The 13364-nt window shown below is 42.3% G+C and overlaps 8 protein-coding genes across 8 annotated transcripts; all 8 read right to left on the minus strand.

The window, feature by feature from the left end:
- Window positions 1-471: 471 nt before the first annotated feature.
- Window positions 472-1132, minus strand: L228DRAFT_251797 (hypothetical protein; the record flags this gene model as incomplete). Its single annotated transcript, XM_018333645.1, has 2 exons — window positions 472-935; window positions 966-1132. Coding segments are annotated over 2 exons (261 nt in total), but the record flags the coding sequence as incomplete, so codon positions are not given.
- Window positions 1133-2457: 1325 nt separating this feature from the next.
- L228DRAFT_251799 (hypothetical protein) lies at window positions 2458-3361 on the minus strand. Its single transcript, XM_018333646.1, has one exon. The coding sequence runs from the start codon at window positions 3153-3155 to the stop codon at window positions 2883-2885; it is 273 nt and encodes a 90-aa protein (XP_018184353.1). The 5' UTR covers window positions 3156-3361; the 3' UTR covers window positions 2458-2882.
- On the minus strand, window positions 3116-4082 carry L228DRAFT_251800 (hypothetical protein). The gene is made up of 4 exons (XM_018333647.1): window positions 3986-4082; window positions 3756-3936; window positions 3264-3696; window positions 3116-3202 (listed from the first exon to the last, which is right to left on the minus strand). The coding sequence occupies exons 1-3, from the start codon at window positions 3986-3988 to the stop codon at window positions 3599-3601; spliced, it is 282 nt and encodes a 93-aa protein (XP_018184354.1). The 5' UTR covers window positions 3989-4082; the 3' UTR covers window positions 3116-3202; window positions 3264-3598.
- A 2182-nt stretch (window positions 4083-6264) lies between these two features.
- L228DRAFT_251802 (hypothetical protein) lies at window positions 6265-7289 on the minus strand. Its single transcript, XM_018333648.1, has 4 exons — window positions 7122-7289; window positions 6803-6931; window positions 6548-6712; window positions 6265-6511 (listed from the first exon to the last, which is right to left on the minus strand). Exons 1-3 carry the CDS (start codon window positions 7233-7235, stop codon window positions 6548-6550), a joined length of 408 nt encoding a protein of 135 aa, XP_018184355.1. The 5' UTR covers window positions 7236-7289; the 3' UTR covers window positions 6265-6511.
- L228DRAFT_251803 (hypothetical protein) lies at window positions 6941-8089 on the minus strand. The gene is made up of 4 exons (XM_018333649.1): window positions 7790-8089; window positions 7559-7672; window positions 7408-7453; window positions 6941-7368 (listed from the first exon to the last, which is right to left on the minus strand). Exons 1-4 carry the CDS (start codon window positions 7894-7896, stop codon window positions 7267-7269), a joined length of 369 nt encoding a protein of 122 aa, XP_018184356.1. The 5' UTR covers window positions 7897-8089; the 3' UTR covers window positions 6941-7266.
- Window positions 8090-8249: 160 nt separating this feature from the next.
- L228DRAFT_286405 (hypothetical protein) lies at window positions 8250-9711 on the minus strand. Its single transcript, XM_018336441.1, has 8 exons — window positions 9593-9711; window positions 9291-9488; window positions 9227-9241; window positions 9107-9160; window positions 9025-9051; window positions 8938-8967; window positions 8399-8886; window positions 8250-8349 (listed from the first exon to the last, which is right to left on the minus strand). Coding segments are annotated over exons 2-8 (696 nt in total). The 5' UTR covers window positions 9292-9488; window positions 9593-9711; the 3' UTR covers window positions 8250-8268.
- Window positions 9712-9990: 279 nt separating this feature from the next.
- L228DRAFT_56143 (hypothetical protein) lies at window positions 9991-11130 on the minus strand. The gene is made up of 2 exons (XM_018336701.1): window positions 10444-11130; window positions 9991-10391 (listed from the first exon to the last, which is right to left on the minus strand). Exons 1-2 carry the CDS (start codon window positions 10859-10861, stop codon window positions 10264-10266), a joined length of 546 nt encoding a protein of 181 aa, XP_018184358.1. The 5' UTR covers window positions 10862-11130; the 3' UTR covers window positions 9991-10263.
- A 681-nt stretch (window positions 11131-11811) lies between these two features.
- L228DRAFT_56128 (hypothetical protein) lies at window positions 11812-12496 on the minus strand. The gene has a single exon (XM_018336700.1). It carries the CDS (start codon window positions 12374-12376, stop codon window positions 12020-12022), a length of 357 nt encoding a protein of 118 aa, XP_018184359.1. The 5' UTR covers window positions 12377-12496; the 3' UTR covers window positions 11812-12019.
- Between the last annotated feature and the right edge of the window lie 868 nt (window positions 12497-13364).

Raw genomic sequence — 13364 nt, forward strand, 5'->3', positions numbered from 1 at the left:
AATTCTATAATTAAACCATGGTTTGATTAGTAGTAAACTTTTATACTAGAAAGAATTAAAATTAATAAAAAGCTTTTATATTAAACCATGGTTTGATTTTTCATTTATTTTTCTATTAGATCAAATGAAAATAAAATAAACATTTCAAAATCAAACCATGGTTTAATTTTTTTGTGGATAGTTAAGTTGTCTAAATTAATTACTAGATCTAAAAGTACAATATGATCAACTATAGTCAGTGAATGAATTTTTAAGCATTGATAAATCAAACCATGGTTTGATTTCTTGTTAACACTGTAACTAAATTAAAGTTATTGAAAGATTTTTAGATCAAACCATGGTTTAATTTTTTTACAAATAGTTAAGCAGTCCAAATTAATTACTAGATCTAAAAGTACAATACAATCAACTTTAGTCAGAGAGTGAAAGAATTGTTGAGCATTGATAAATCAAACCATGGTTTGATTGATAGGAGAGCAAGATAGCTATCAAGCCAATCTATGTCAAATGTTTGTTTAAGAGCAAATCATATTATTAGTAATCATGTTGTTTACTTTTTTTTCAAGAAAGACAAGGTGTTAGGTGCTGAAAGGATTTTGGTTTATTTCTCTTAGGGTTGTACATCTTATTCAAAATTAGTAGGTACAGATGATAAATTACTTTCAGTACTGCTGCTGTCATTCCTAGGCTCAGGTTCCTGGCTGCTCTCACTAGTGAAGGCTCACCACTTCCTTAACCATCTCCTCACCATGGGCAGTTTGACCTTTGGATGAGGCAGTTCCATCACAAAATTTTCAGGTTAAATTCTCCTTGCTCTGCTTCATGTCTTGGGTGGTGCAGCCTAGTTGAGTGGTTGTTCATCAAGGGTTTCAGTTCCTTCAAGGTCATTCTCAGGGTTCAGGTCATACCTGTGTTGGTTGAGGAATGCAGCATAGCTCTACAACACTCTTCTCACAGCCTGTCACATGTCCTGCTCAGCAGTCAGTGGGATAGATGTAGCATCAGGTGTGGCAGTCTTACCTTGGTCATCTGCTCCTGCTGCTTCTGCCAGCTCAAAACCACCAGCTCTGACAGCTCCACAAGCAAACACTGCCAGAGTGCCTGATAGGTCTACTTTGCACCAAAAAGGACACCTTGTAGTACAAGATCAGCTTGAAGCTGTTCTGTCCAAAGAAATGGCAATCCTTGAAGTTCCCAGTTGGACACCCACATGCTTTCCTGAATCTTTCATCCCCAAGTGGTCCATGGAAGTGTCTCATAGGGCTATTGTGTGTTAGGAGGTGAAGACCCCTGGAGGGGCAGGGGAACCTACTATCTCTTCCTCCTCAGCATGATAATTGAAGAATGCCATCACTTCCTAGTGAAAGGGATCAGTTCCAAGGTGGTGTTGCACCCAGCTCCTCAGCTCATTCTAGATCCCAAGGTCAAACCTCTTCCAGTAGTCAGCAGCACTCATTTTGCCTTGGTCAAGGAGTGCTTGCACCTGGTCCAGAGTGGTGGTCTGTTCTGGTCAGCAATGGTCCAGACACCTGGTGCAGAAAACCTTATGTAGGTGGGCTTGACAGCAGAGTTGTTCTAGTGTTTAGAGCTTTAGTAAATCAGCATGTAGATCTAATTCTCTAGATCATCAGCACAACTGTCATTGTCTGACCAGGTCCAATTGGGATGCTGTTGTGAGTAGGCATCAAGCAACCTATGGATGGCCTCTTTCCATGTTTCATTTCTCCAGTCTTTGGATGCATTTCTAGGCTTTTCATACTAGGGATTGATCCACATCACTACATGGTGTAGGATGTACCCTGCAGTCACCCCAACTTTGTATGTCAAACTTGCAAATTGAGCATAGCTGATGATGCTGACATCAGGATTGTGGACAAAGTACTGATACACAGTAAAGTACTCTATATCATCCAGGTAGGTGAAAAAGCCTGCACATCAGCTTGAGTGCTCCTTTCCCCAGATAAAGACAGCTTCCTGAAGAGCCACCTGGTGTGTTTGATTCTTGCCAGCTGTTCCAGGTGGAAAGAACAAGTTTGTGAGCTTGGTCCATGTAAAAGGCTGGCTCAATCAGGCCAATGCATTGACCTCCAAGGCTTGGATGGAGGGGAACTTTTGATCAAGGGCTGATTGAAGGGTGTCCAGCTGTGCCATTAGTATGCCATGAAATCACTGCAGGAATGGTAAGCTTCATGTGTCAAAGGCAATCACAGAAACTTACATCATGCATCCACAACTTGATGGTGCTGTCAAATGCACCAACAGTCATGGTCTTCCAGCCCCATGCCATCTGACAGAAACAGTCAATGACATTCTTCAAAGGATGCCAGAAGAGTGTGTACCATCACTGTGCCTTGAACACAGAGAGCTTGCTAACTTAGCACCCCCATTGCTCAAACACACTCTTTGATTTGAAAATGGTCTTTCACTTAGCAGCAGACTTGTCATCTAGCAGGGTCATAAGCTTGGCCTAGAGGTCACCATCAGTGTCAACTAAGATTGTCAGCTTTCAGTTTTCTTGTAGACATGCTCTGCTCAGTGCACTGAGCTTTGCCTTGTTGAAAAAGTCAACAGGCCAGGCAGTGAGCTAATGTATGTCAGTGTATAGAAATCAAACCATGGTTTGAATGATGACAAACTGATTCATCCAGACTCACAATTTGCTCTTGAAGTGCAAGTATGGCTACATGTCAGTGCTGACCAGCATAGAGGACAGGTGATCAGCCCCCACCAAGTGTTTCTAATTGTCAAAATTCTGAGAAGCAGCCCTAAATGCACCAGTCTCCTGCCATGGCCCTTCTTAAGGCCTCCTTCAAATGCTCTCCTTCATTGAGAAGGGCCCAAACCATCTCCTTCTAATGGGAAAGTGAAATGCTGGCAAGCATTCAATTTTCAATGGGTGTTTTGTGTATGCCAGTCTCAGCAAAGACACATTGAAGATGTTGCACATGGTGCACATTAAGCAGCTGGTTTCCATGTATGGAGTGGACCCAGGAGGTGTTTAACTCTTCTACAAGGACAGCAACTGTCCCAAGATATGCCTGCAAAATCTCTTCATCCACAGACTCATTCACCTGGAGATGCAGCTGGGAAGAATCACTACAATCACTCTCAGACAAGCTGGATGACAAGTTTTCTGCTTTGCATTGGCAAGACATGGCTCTCAAGATGGGCAAAAGGGCATGTGGGTATCATAGTGGCACATCTACAGGGTGGGTCAGCAGCTATTTAAGCCATGTTTTCCTCATAGTTAATTGCTAACACACTTGGATGCCATTTCAGGCATGATAAAGAATGAATTCTGGCATTATTCAAACAAAGAATTACTATTAGGCTGTATGCCTGGCTTGAACCACTAAGATGGTCTAAGCAGTGCTCAAAGAAAGCCTGAAAGAAATTTCTAGATGATACAAACTTAGCAGAATGCTGCATGCAGATGCAAACACACTTGCTCAAACATTCATTGATCCTTGAAGTACACTTGCTGTCTGGCCCACAAGGACAAAAAGACAGCAAAAAGGATTAGGGCAGCAAGGAGTCATGTGATCTCATGACCATTTTGTCATGTGCATCTACAAGACCACAATCTATTCATGGCAAGTCACATCCTGGAGGCTTCATCATGTATCAGCTGGTCAGCAATGCTCATCTGCACAGGAGTACTCCCTTCAGGGTGCTGGCTCTGATTGTGGGGAATTGCTAGCATGGTGGTGAGTTAGCAACTCCTTTGTCAAGAGAGATGGGTCAGAATGATGAACTTGGTGCTGGCAATCTTTGACACTTCCATGAGGCTCTAGCATCTGCCCTGTCACTCTTACAAAGTTCCAAACTCAGCCAGGACACATCCTCTTGGTCATCATTAGCATTGAGATTATAGCCTTTCAATTGGAGGAATTCAGCATACTGGCAGAGAGTATGACAGGCATTGTTCACCTCATCCTTCTCACAGATTAGCTTGGAATCCAACCATGGTTTGATTTGGACATACCATTGTCATTCTCTCCTTGTGTGCACAGGTTCTTCTTGACAGTAGCTCTAGATCCCACTCACTCTGCCACTGCAGTTGTCTCTTGATAGCACTGTACATGAGCCTGGTGCAGAATATAGCACTTTCATGATCCATGATCTTTCACTCCACCCATGGAGACACTAGATGCATGGCATTGGAGTCTTGGAGTGACCTCTACATCACAGCACAGGTCTTGGTAGCCCAGCTTGTCCATGGCTTTGATTTGGGATCCTGACAGAGTAAGCCCTTCCTGCTGTACCACAAGATGATTCCTTACCTGCTCAATGAGACCATCTAGGAGAAATGACCACAGGTGTGCAGATGGTATGTTGTCTTTCACCAACTACAGTATGTCACACCATGTTTCATGCTCAAAGCACTTCTGGTATTTAGTAATAGCAGCTTCTCAAGGCTTCATCTCTGTCCATTTAGATGGTGGTAGAGTCTGTGGCCATTAGTGCATTGCCTCATCCCCTGATGGTAATGGGTAAACTCAGTACATAGGTCAAGGCAAGAGCCTTCTCTTGCCATCCTACACAACATTCTCTAGTGATCATCTCAATCAGATAATCAACTAAACCACAAGCTCAGTGGCCCCCAGTGTCCTCCTGGCCCTTAGCCAGAGGCATGCCCAGTTCTAGCTCTCATGTTAGCACATCCACCCATTGTTCATTTCACCACTCTTTGCTCACATTGGCAGGCTTTGTGTACATCAAATTGAGCCAGTGAACAATGTGCTCAATGACATGGCTGGTGATGGTCATCTCTCCATTGGCCAACACAGCCAGCTCAGAGAAGGTGTAGACCTCTGGAGTTCTCTTCAAAACAGTCATGAACAGCATATGATACTCCTGCTCCAACAGATACAAGAAGAGCTGGTAGTGATGGTAGAGATGGTCATTCCCTACAAGCCAGACAGCATCATCCAGTTTTACAAGGTCTGATTTCAATCACACCTCTTGCTCTGTCAGATAGAACAGCCTTGCCATATATAGCTCCATTACATAATCTTGTTCCACAATCCAATACACAATCTCCACATCCTGTCAAGTGTATTTTGTGCTATGCTTGTTTCTCAGGAGGTCCCTCATGCCTTCAAAGGTTTTGTGGAACAGCTTTCACCACACCTGCATAGCACTGTTAGCAAATCCACTCCCAGAATCATTTTTTTGCCTGCAGCAGACCTGATCCAAGCATGTCCAAGCCATACAATCAAAGGCAGAAATCTTAGCAGTCTCCCAGCTCTACAGTGTTATACAGATCCAATCCAGAAGGTCCTTCAAAGGATGCCAAAGTAAGGTGATGAATCACTGTGCATCCTTGCCATCAATGCACAACACCTGTGATGCCCACATTTGGAAAGACATTTTCAATTTCATGATGCTATCTCATTCACCATCTAACATTGGTTCTAAGAGAGCAGACAATCTTGCCCAGAGGTCACCATCACTTTCAGGGAGTATCATCAGACACCAGTTCTCCTGTAGTTGTAGCATTGCAGAGTGGTCAAGGTGTCCCATGTCATAGAAGTTGCAGGGCCACATCAGAATCATGACAAACTATGATAAAGATGAGTTGCCATTTAAACCATGGTTTGATTGTAGAAGCTTACTACATCTTTCTTGTCTCCAGTAAAATTATCTAAATGTACACAGAGGACATGACAAATGGCAGCTTGACAATGTTGGCCAGCAAATAGCAGTAGGCTCAAATCCCAGATGTTAGGCACAGAGGGAAACATGGCCAAGGTTAGATGATATTAATGTCTGGCATTTTTCATTGCTTCCCATTCAGCTAGCTTATCCAACTGTGCCCAGTTCAACAGCTCATTCCAGGCCATTAAATTACAGCCACCAATGATCCAATTCTCAAGGGGTTCTTTCTGAAGACACACATTGAGAAATTGGTCCACCAGAGCCTTGGCTTGATTTAACCACAGAGGGCAGTTGGCAGTCAAGATTGAGCCCTAGTCAGCATTAAGGTGTTGGATGTTAACTGCCAAAGTTCCTAGGTACACACCTGCAATCTACTCTTGGACAGAATCATCACAAATGAGATTGCTCTTTTGAAGTGCTAAGGAGCCTGTTTCATTTTGCACACTCTCCATGGGAACTCAGTGGGATGAGATTTGGAACATGGGAGTTGGGTTGCTCAGCTAGACAAATTAAACAACAGTTTGATTTTCACCACCTAAAATTAGCTAAGCACTTGTCCAAGGGTAACTTGATCAACATTCTGGAGCTATCTAGGGCTGGGCAATCTGCTCTCTACTACCTATATCTATCAATTTTGGTTGAGCAAGCTGAATGTTTTATTGGGGACCAATTCCTAGATTCATGATCTCCTACTCCAAGATACAATTTCTCATGCAATCTATTCAAAGTTAGTGAAGGCCCAGTTGAGGCACCAACAAAAACCACAAAGAAGCAAGCATACCATGGACAGTTCATCAAGAACCTGGTGTTCTTTGAGGTAGCTCTTGATCATTGGCACCTATAACCTTTGTCAACAAACCCTATGTCATACCCACAGCACACACACTCATTTGATACCTTGTTGTTGTCCCAGGACATTGCAGCTTGCTTGTTCAAGTGTGTTTGAGGTTGTCTTCCAAACCATCCTATCCAGCCAGAGGGACAAAACATCTTCTGTGTCATCCTCTGGGTCAAGATTGTATCTATAGGCATTTAGATATGTCACATAGTTCTAAAGCCAAGTGTAGCAGACAGTCTTCTCTTCCTATGATGCCATCAATAAGGAACAAGATTATCAAACCATGGTTTAATATTTACTTACTTTGTTCAAGGGCTCTTCTTTGATGATGGCAGCCTGCTTATGCTTCTTTGGCATGAACATGACAGGGTCATCATAGCAGAGGGCTTTGCAGAGCACAAAGTATGACCATCTTGCCCCAAAGATAGCCCCCTAATTTTCCAGGTCAACAACATTCAAGTCTGAATGCAGAAAGTTCAAATTTTTCAACTCTGGGTTCAGAGACATCATCATCTCATGGATCTTTGGACCCCAGATGGTCCACAGCTTTGATTTGAGTCCCTGCAACATAGTCAGGATGTTGCCCCAATCATCCTTCTGTGCTGTGACTTGGGTTACATACCTTGACAGATATACTGGCCATGAGTAGATTCATGATTGCTCCATCACAGAAATACTCTTCTACAAGTCTGAGAATGTCAACCCATACTTCTAGGTCAAACCTTTTATGATACATCAAAACATTGCATTCCTGATCACCCCCTTTTTCATATGCCTCTGGCAACTCCTCCTGTGTTAAGCATTACCAGGAGTACTAGTAGACATGATTGGCAGGCACTTACATAGGTTTTGGTCAACACCTTTTCCAGCTAGATTGGATTATCCCACACAAGCTCAAAGAGTCACACAATAAACACATTGACCAGGTTTAATTGACATCTCAGCCAGGTCATACTCTTGATATCTGGTCAGATCTGTGCACTAAGGAAAATCAACTACTGTTTGTACCACCTTGCTGCATTAGCATTGCCAGGTTTTTTGTACTGTCAATGTACCTACTTCATTATATAGTGCAGAAGAAACTTGCACACTCTGCCAGGACCTGAAGCAAGATGGCCAATGTCAAGAAAGTCATGTAGATGTAGCAGACTTCTCTTGAGGGTGTTGTAGACTCTATTATAGTCATCATTTGAAAGGTATGAAAACAAATGAGGGGGTCACCAACTTGCACCATCTTTGTCACAGCTTGTCCCCAGCAACTGCTAAATATCTTTGGCAGGAAAAAAGTACTTCTCAAGGTCTAAAGGTTGTGTCATCTTTTTGCCAGCTAGCTTGACCACATTGATGTCTTCTTTAGTAATTTTGTTCTTGTTGTGCTCACCTACCAACCTCACCATTTCATCCAGGGTGTGCCGAAAGAGACAGACCCACACCTAATGCTGCAGTCAGTGATGGTACAAATTTCCTTTAGGTATTGTATGTACTTCATCAATGTGAGTGTATGCAATGCAATCCACCATTGAGATCTACATTGCTTTGCAACCCCATGGAGTCAAGCATATTTCAGTGACAATTTCTGCAAGTAGATGTCAAAGAAGTGTAGTGAAACATTGAACACTTCCATTAGTCAGCCAGCTGATGCATGACACCCATGTCTCAAATGTCTTCTTGCTCTTGAGGATGGCGCTGCGCTCGCGGTCTGGCAAGAGGGACAGAAGTCATTGCATTCAAGCCCACAAGTTGCCATCTAACTCAGCAAGAATAATCAGTCAGAGATTCTCTTGGAGCTTCATTTTTGCTCCCACCATGAGTTTGTTGTCATCATAGAACTCGCAAGGCCACAATTTGACCTGTTTTGTTATTAATATAAACCATGGTTTGATTTTGTTTGAAGCATACCTTGCGTTTGTCTTCCTCGGTGAGGTTTTCAGTCGTATTACAAATGTGGATGATGGCCCCGCGTCTATGTTGACCGGCGTACAGCAGAACGTTCTCGTCGTCAATGTTAATAGTATGAAATTCGTGGAGATTGGTGGAGAACCTGTGAAGGCCATCTCGGATTTGACTGACAATTGCCGCGGAAAGGTTTCCTTTTGCAACTAGTCTGTTCCACGTCCCCTGATCACACCCGGCCACCAACCTATGATCGAACTCCTCCTTTCGGAGACCTGACTGGGTAAATATCTTCACCAGGTTCGTTACCTGGGACTCGGAAAGAGGACGATTGGCGTCAAGTCCTTCTCCCCAGTTGGTGTTCAACTTGTCAATAGAAACCAACACCGTACCAAGGTACGCGCTATTGATGGTGTCTGCAAGAGGGTCTGTAAATGTAAGGTTTTCCTTGGTGTAATCATGCTGTTGCTCTTCAGGTGCCAAGTGATTTTGCCCTGCTTTAAGTTAGTTTAAGTGTACAATCTTAATGGGAAGGTAATCCCTACCTCCACAGCCCTTCATGGATTCGTTTTGTCCTGTAGATTCTTAGCATCTTTTCCAACCTTGACCAACCTGGTAGAATCTAAGCTTACTAGCTCGTTGCTCTTGTGACATGGCTGCTAGATCAACAATAAGGTTAGACATGATAATGCTAATGTAATGAACAAGGCCTACAACTGGGAGCAGTATTCATGGTGTTTGGAGTTCCACCTGGCAGGGTCTGAGAATCTGCCCATGCTTAGCTTCTGTTGACAGCAGCTGGTCCAACAGTGTGTTAGGATTGTATTTAACTACCTGGATGATCAGACACTGCTTACAGTTAGTACTTTGTTATGTCAAGCTGTGTAGAAGCACTCACTAGTGTAATGTTGACTGACTATCACAATGCTAGTGTTGAGAAGAAGGAAGAAAATTTCTAGGCAGAAGCAACTAAATATACAAACATGTGCCTAGCTGTTACTATGGAGCTGGTTGCAGGCAATTGTTGCTGGGGCTGCTTTGTCTACAGTCATGGCAACAGAGTAAATCTGTAAAACAAACACAACTAGAGAACAATCTAGAATGTTCAAAGTCAGAGTGTAAAAACATGACTAAAAACCTCAAATGGTAAAAACAAAGGTATCTTTATGCTGTAACAGGGTACAAGAGTAGGGTTTGTACATTTGTAGAATTTAATAGATCATGTAAACAACTGAGTATGTGGTAGAATTAGGGTCTAATAACAGCTATTTTCTACACATGGTAAACATGAAATTGTAGCAGATTGATGCCAAACCAAGCATGCAGAAGAAAACTAGAGCAGTTTAAAAGCAGCCTCATTTATGCATCATGAAAACACTAAATAATGGAGCAAAAATCAACTAGTAAAGGTAATTTAAGGAGGCACATTATTTGAACCATCATGGTTGACCTAATTGACAATCTACAACCCATCACATGATGATAAGAATTTACAGTCAATACTATTAATCATATGACAGGTCAATGATATTTCTAATGTTTGAACTTGCTTATGGGTTTTTAAACCAAGGCTTTGTTTTTTATTAATATATACATTTGTTTTGAGCCTAAATTCTTTTATAATAGTCCTGTTGGGTCTTGGTTACAAGCATACATAAATCAAACCATGGTTTGATTCTATTCAATTACTTGGTGATTGAATGATAACAGGTCTTGCTAATACAAATTTAGATACATAATCAAACCATGGTTTAATCATTATATGCTTCCCAGAGCATTGAGCAACATGCCACCCATATGTCTTCACCTGTATTGAAAATGTCATATATGAAGGCATGTGGGTTTTGCCAGAGTTGCAACAATTTCTGAAGTCACTCTTCCAATGCAGAGGTAGGTAATACAATCTGATCTGTGAACCTGTAGTACAGATGATTGAAACCACTAGTCAAATGGACCCAGCCAATGTGTGCAACTAGATTATTGTTGATGCCCCATTGCTCTGATGATTATCAGTTCCACTCTTTTCTTTTATCGACAAGTTTCTTTCCTACCTAGTTTCTTCAACATGTCTTTGATTCCTAGTGTCTGTCCAGTACTCTCGTAAGAAAAACTCTTACTATAAAGTGACCACATAAGTCGAGTGCTCAGGACAGCTGCCCATTGTGCACAGGAGCCACGGTGTTTGGGATTTCCTTCCAACTGTTTGTGCCAATTAACAAACGGAAGAGGATATGGTGTGCTAAGAACTAAGCATAAGATAATCATGAGCTGTGTAGCTGGTTCATGTATATGCACCTGGAGCACATGTACTGCCAGTTGGAAGTGGTTATAAATGTTTTCATTTCCAAATGTAGATGTGCTTGAGAAGGTACACAGGTGCTCCTCATACCCCTGGAAGATCAGTTGAGGTATTTCCTCAAATGGATACATGTCAAGCATTTTGATAGTAGTGTCACAGTGCACTTTCATCCACCCATTCCTTTGTGCTTGACCCTCACAAATGAATCCAGACAAAGAGTACTTTCCAATAAGCCTTGTCTAGTGCCATATATTTAGCCTCTTTCCATACACTCCTGGCACACACTCAATACCATTCTGAGAGAAAAGTGCTGTGATAAACTCTTGCAGGTTTATAATGCTGTGATGTTTTCTCATCACCTGCAGAAATAGACACATGGTCTTGTACCATGATGAACTAGAAGGACAGAATGATCATGCATAGAGGGATTGAGTAGCTTGATCACCCAATGCAGCTGCAAGAAGCCAGGATGTAAAGTCTTGTCAGGTTACTTTGCATACCTCTTGTATACAAAGTAGATTCAGAGAGTTTAAGGTGCTAGTCTTGTTGCCAAGATAATCTTCAAGGTTACTCAAGGTGCAGAGCACCCTAGACAGCATTTAGTGTTTATGCAGAAATGTTCATTAAATGTGGAATTACCTGACAGAAAATGAAGCTTCATCACTTGCCCATCTTGTTATTGTTGATTCAAATGTAGAGTTGAAATCAGAGGTGTCTGTGACTGTTTGGTGCTGTTTCCTGCAAAGAGACCATAATCACTCAGCAACAAACTTTGTCATCTGTGGGACCCATGCATCCTTTAGTACTGTCCCAAAATTTTCTATTGCCACATGTAAGCTGATAGCAGATTGTCCACCAAACTCTCATAACCAGACAAGTATTGTAGTTGCCTCTCCAATTGCTCTTCCATAATGTACTGTAAGAGAAGAAACATGTGCCAGGCTTGGATAGCAGGACCCTCATTGGGAAGGCCAATTTGCAGCTACTAGTTTTCCCTGCAATGGGCAAAGGTCCAAAACATCCAATCATAAATAAGGCCACCCAGATAAAAATAGGCCTGGACACACTCTTTTTACCACACTAGATAATACCCATACATCACCAGTAAAACAGCAATTGCTCATACACTCAAAGATGGAGACCCCTTTACAAATCACAATGCTCAAATCATCCCACCCCTTTCTAGTCCACCTCAATACAAGATCATCAAAGGCAGCCTCAAAAAGATAACTAAATTCTACTAAAATACCAGGAAAACTCTGTGTAGTAGATAATTAGCAGCAGATAACAATCAATACCTACCTGACTTTACTTACATCAGGCAAGAATCAGTGCAACAAAGAGATGTACTCCAACAGGTAGGATTCAAAATAACTTATATACTCACAAAGCAGACAAAATATTTGAGTAATGGACCATTGTAACAGCAGTAGCCTACTAACATGGACCACAAAGATTTGTTCCATACAATACCCAACTAGTGAGTTTTCTATGGAGTCTATGATGCAGTTCCACTCCCAGGCAAGTGGCTTTGAATAAATCAAACCATGGTTTGATTGTTGTTCCACATCTGTAGTCAGGGACCTTCCTTGCAATAGAGCAAGCAGCTGCCTCTGCTTTCTTCTCTCCCATTGGCTGGAAACCTCCTCTCTCAATGTGATTGCCACACTAGTCCAACCCTTCATTACAGTCAAATCATCTAGGTGATGTCATATTGTGCTCTTGATTGTCAAGTAGCCTTGAAACTTTTCAGCCTGAAGCACATGTTGACATTCATTCTCCTCAGACATCATCTGCTACAATGGACCACAGATCCTGTTCTCAAGGAAGTCCAGAGGTCACAATGCTTGAAAGTTGACATATTGAGGGTTGAATCCCAGTAGATAGAAGTCCACTCCTGTCTTGTCCCACCCATACTCTTTCAAGATCTCATTCCTGTCTCCCAAAAGGCTAAAAACTTGTGGTACCCCATCAAGCTCACTCTGATGATGGATATTAACCGCTGGTGCAAATGAAGCAAGCAGGAGGGCTTCTACATCACAGAATGAATCAAGTTTCAAAACAAATGCATAATCCTCATCTGGCTCAATGCTGACATTGCTTCCATAGTCATAGCAGTGAAAGGCTGGCAGATTATCAGTCCAAAAGGTGTCTTGGGAGTGTTAGAGTACAAGATCTTGCCAGGCTGTCACAAAACATTCTTGGAAATACCACCACTCCCATGTGTAGAGAGTGCAGCTCTCATTCTTTCCAAGCTGCCAGGTGGGAAGGAGGCCACAATCTACAAGACTGTCATTGGTACAAAAGATCTCTTGCACATAAGCCAGGAGCACTTGAGCATGCCAGGCTTCTAGTGCACTCCATTTGGCTTCTGAACATAGCTGTTAACATGTAGGAGATTCAGCTGAGAGACCAGCCTGGCTCCAAGGGTGCATCATAACAAACTACTGCTCCCACCCAGGACCAGTTCCAATGTGCAGAGTCCAATGGTGGAGGGAGAACTGAAGTTGCTGAGCAAGATTTCTGTTACAGTGACACCTACAGATAGGCATCGGGTTGTATCTTCCTAGATAGTTCCCTGTCAGTACATCAAGGGTTCTCACCTAGTAATATAGTGTCCCACAATATTATTCAGTGATAGGAGCAATATAAGATGATATGGTAATTCAGGTC

Source organism: Xylona heveae (genome assembly GCF_001619985.1).
Source record: "Xylona heveae TC161 unplaced genomic scaffold L228scaffold_17, whole genome shotgun sequence".
NCBI classification, from domain to species: Eukaryota; Fungi; Ascomycota; class Xylonomycetes; order Xylonales; family Xylonaceae; genus Xylona; species Xylona heveae.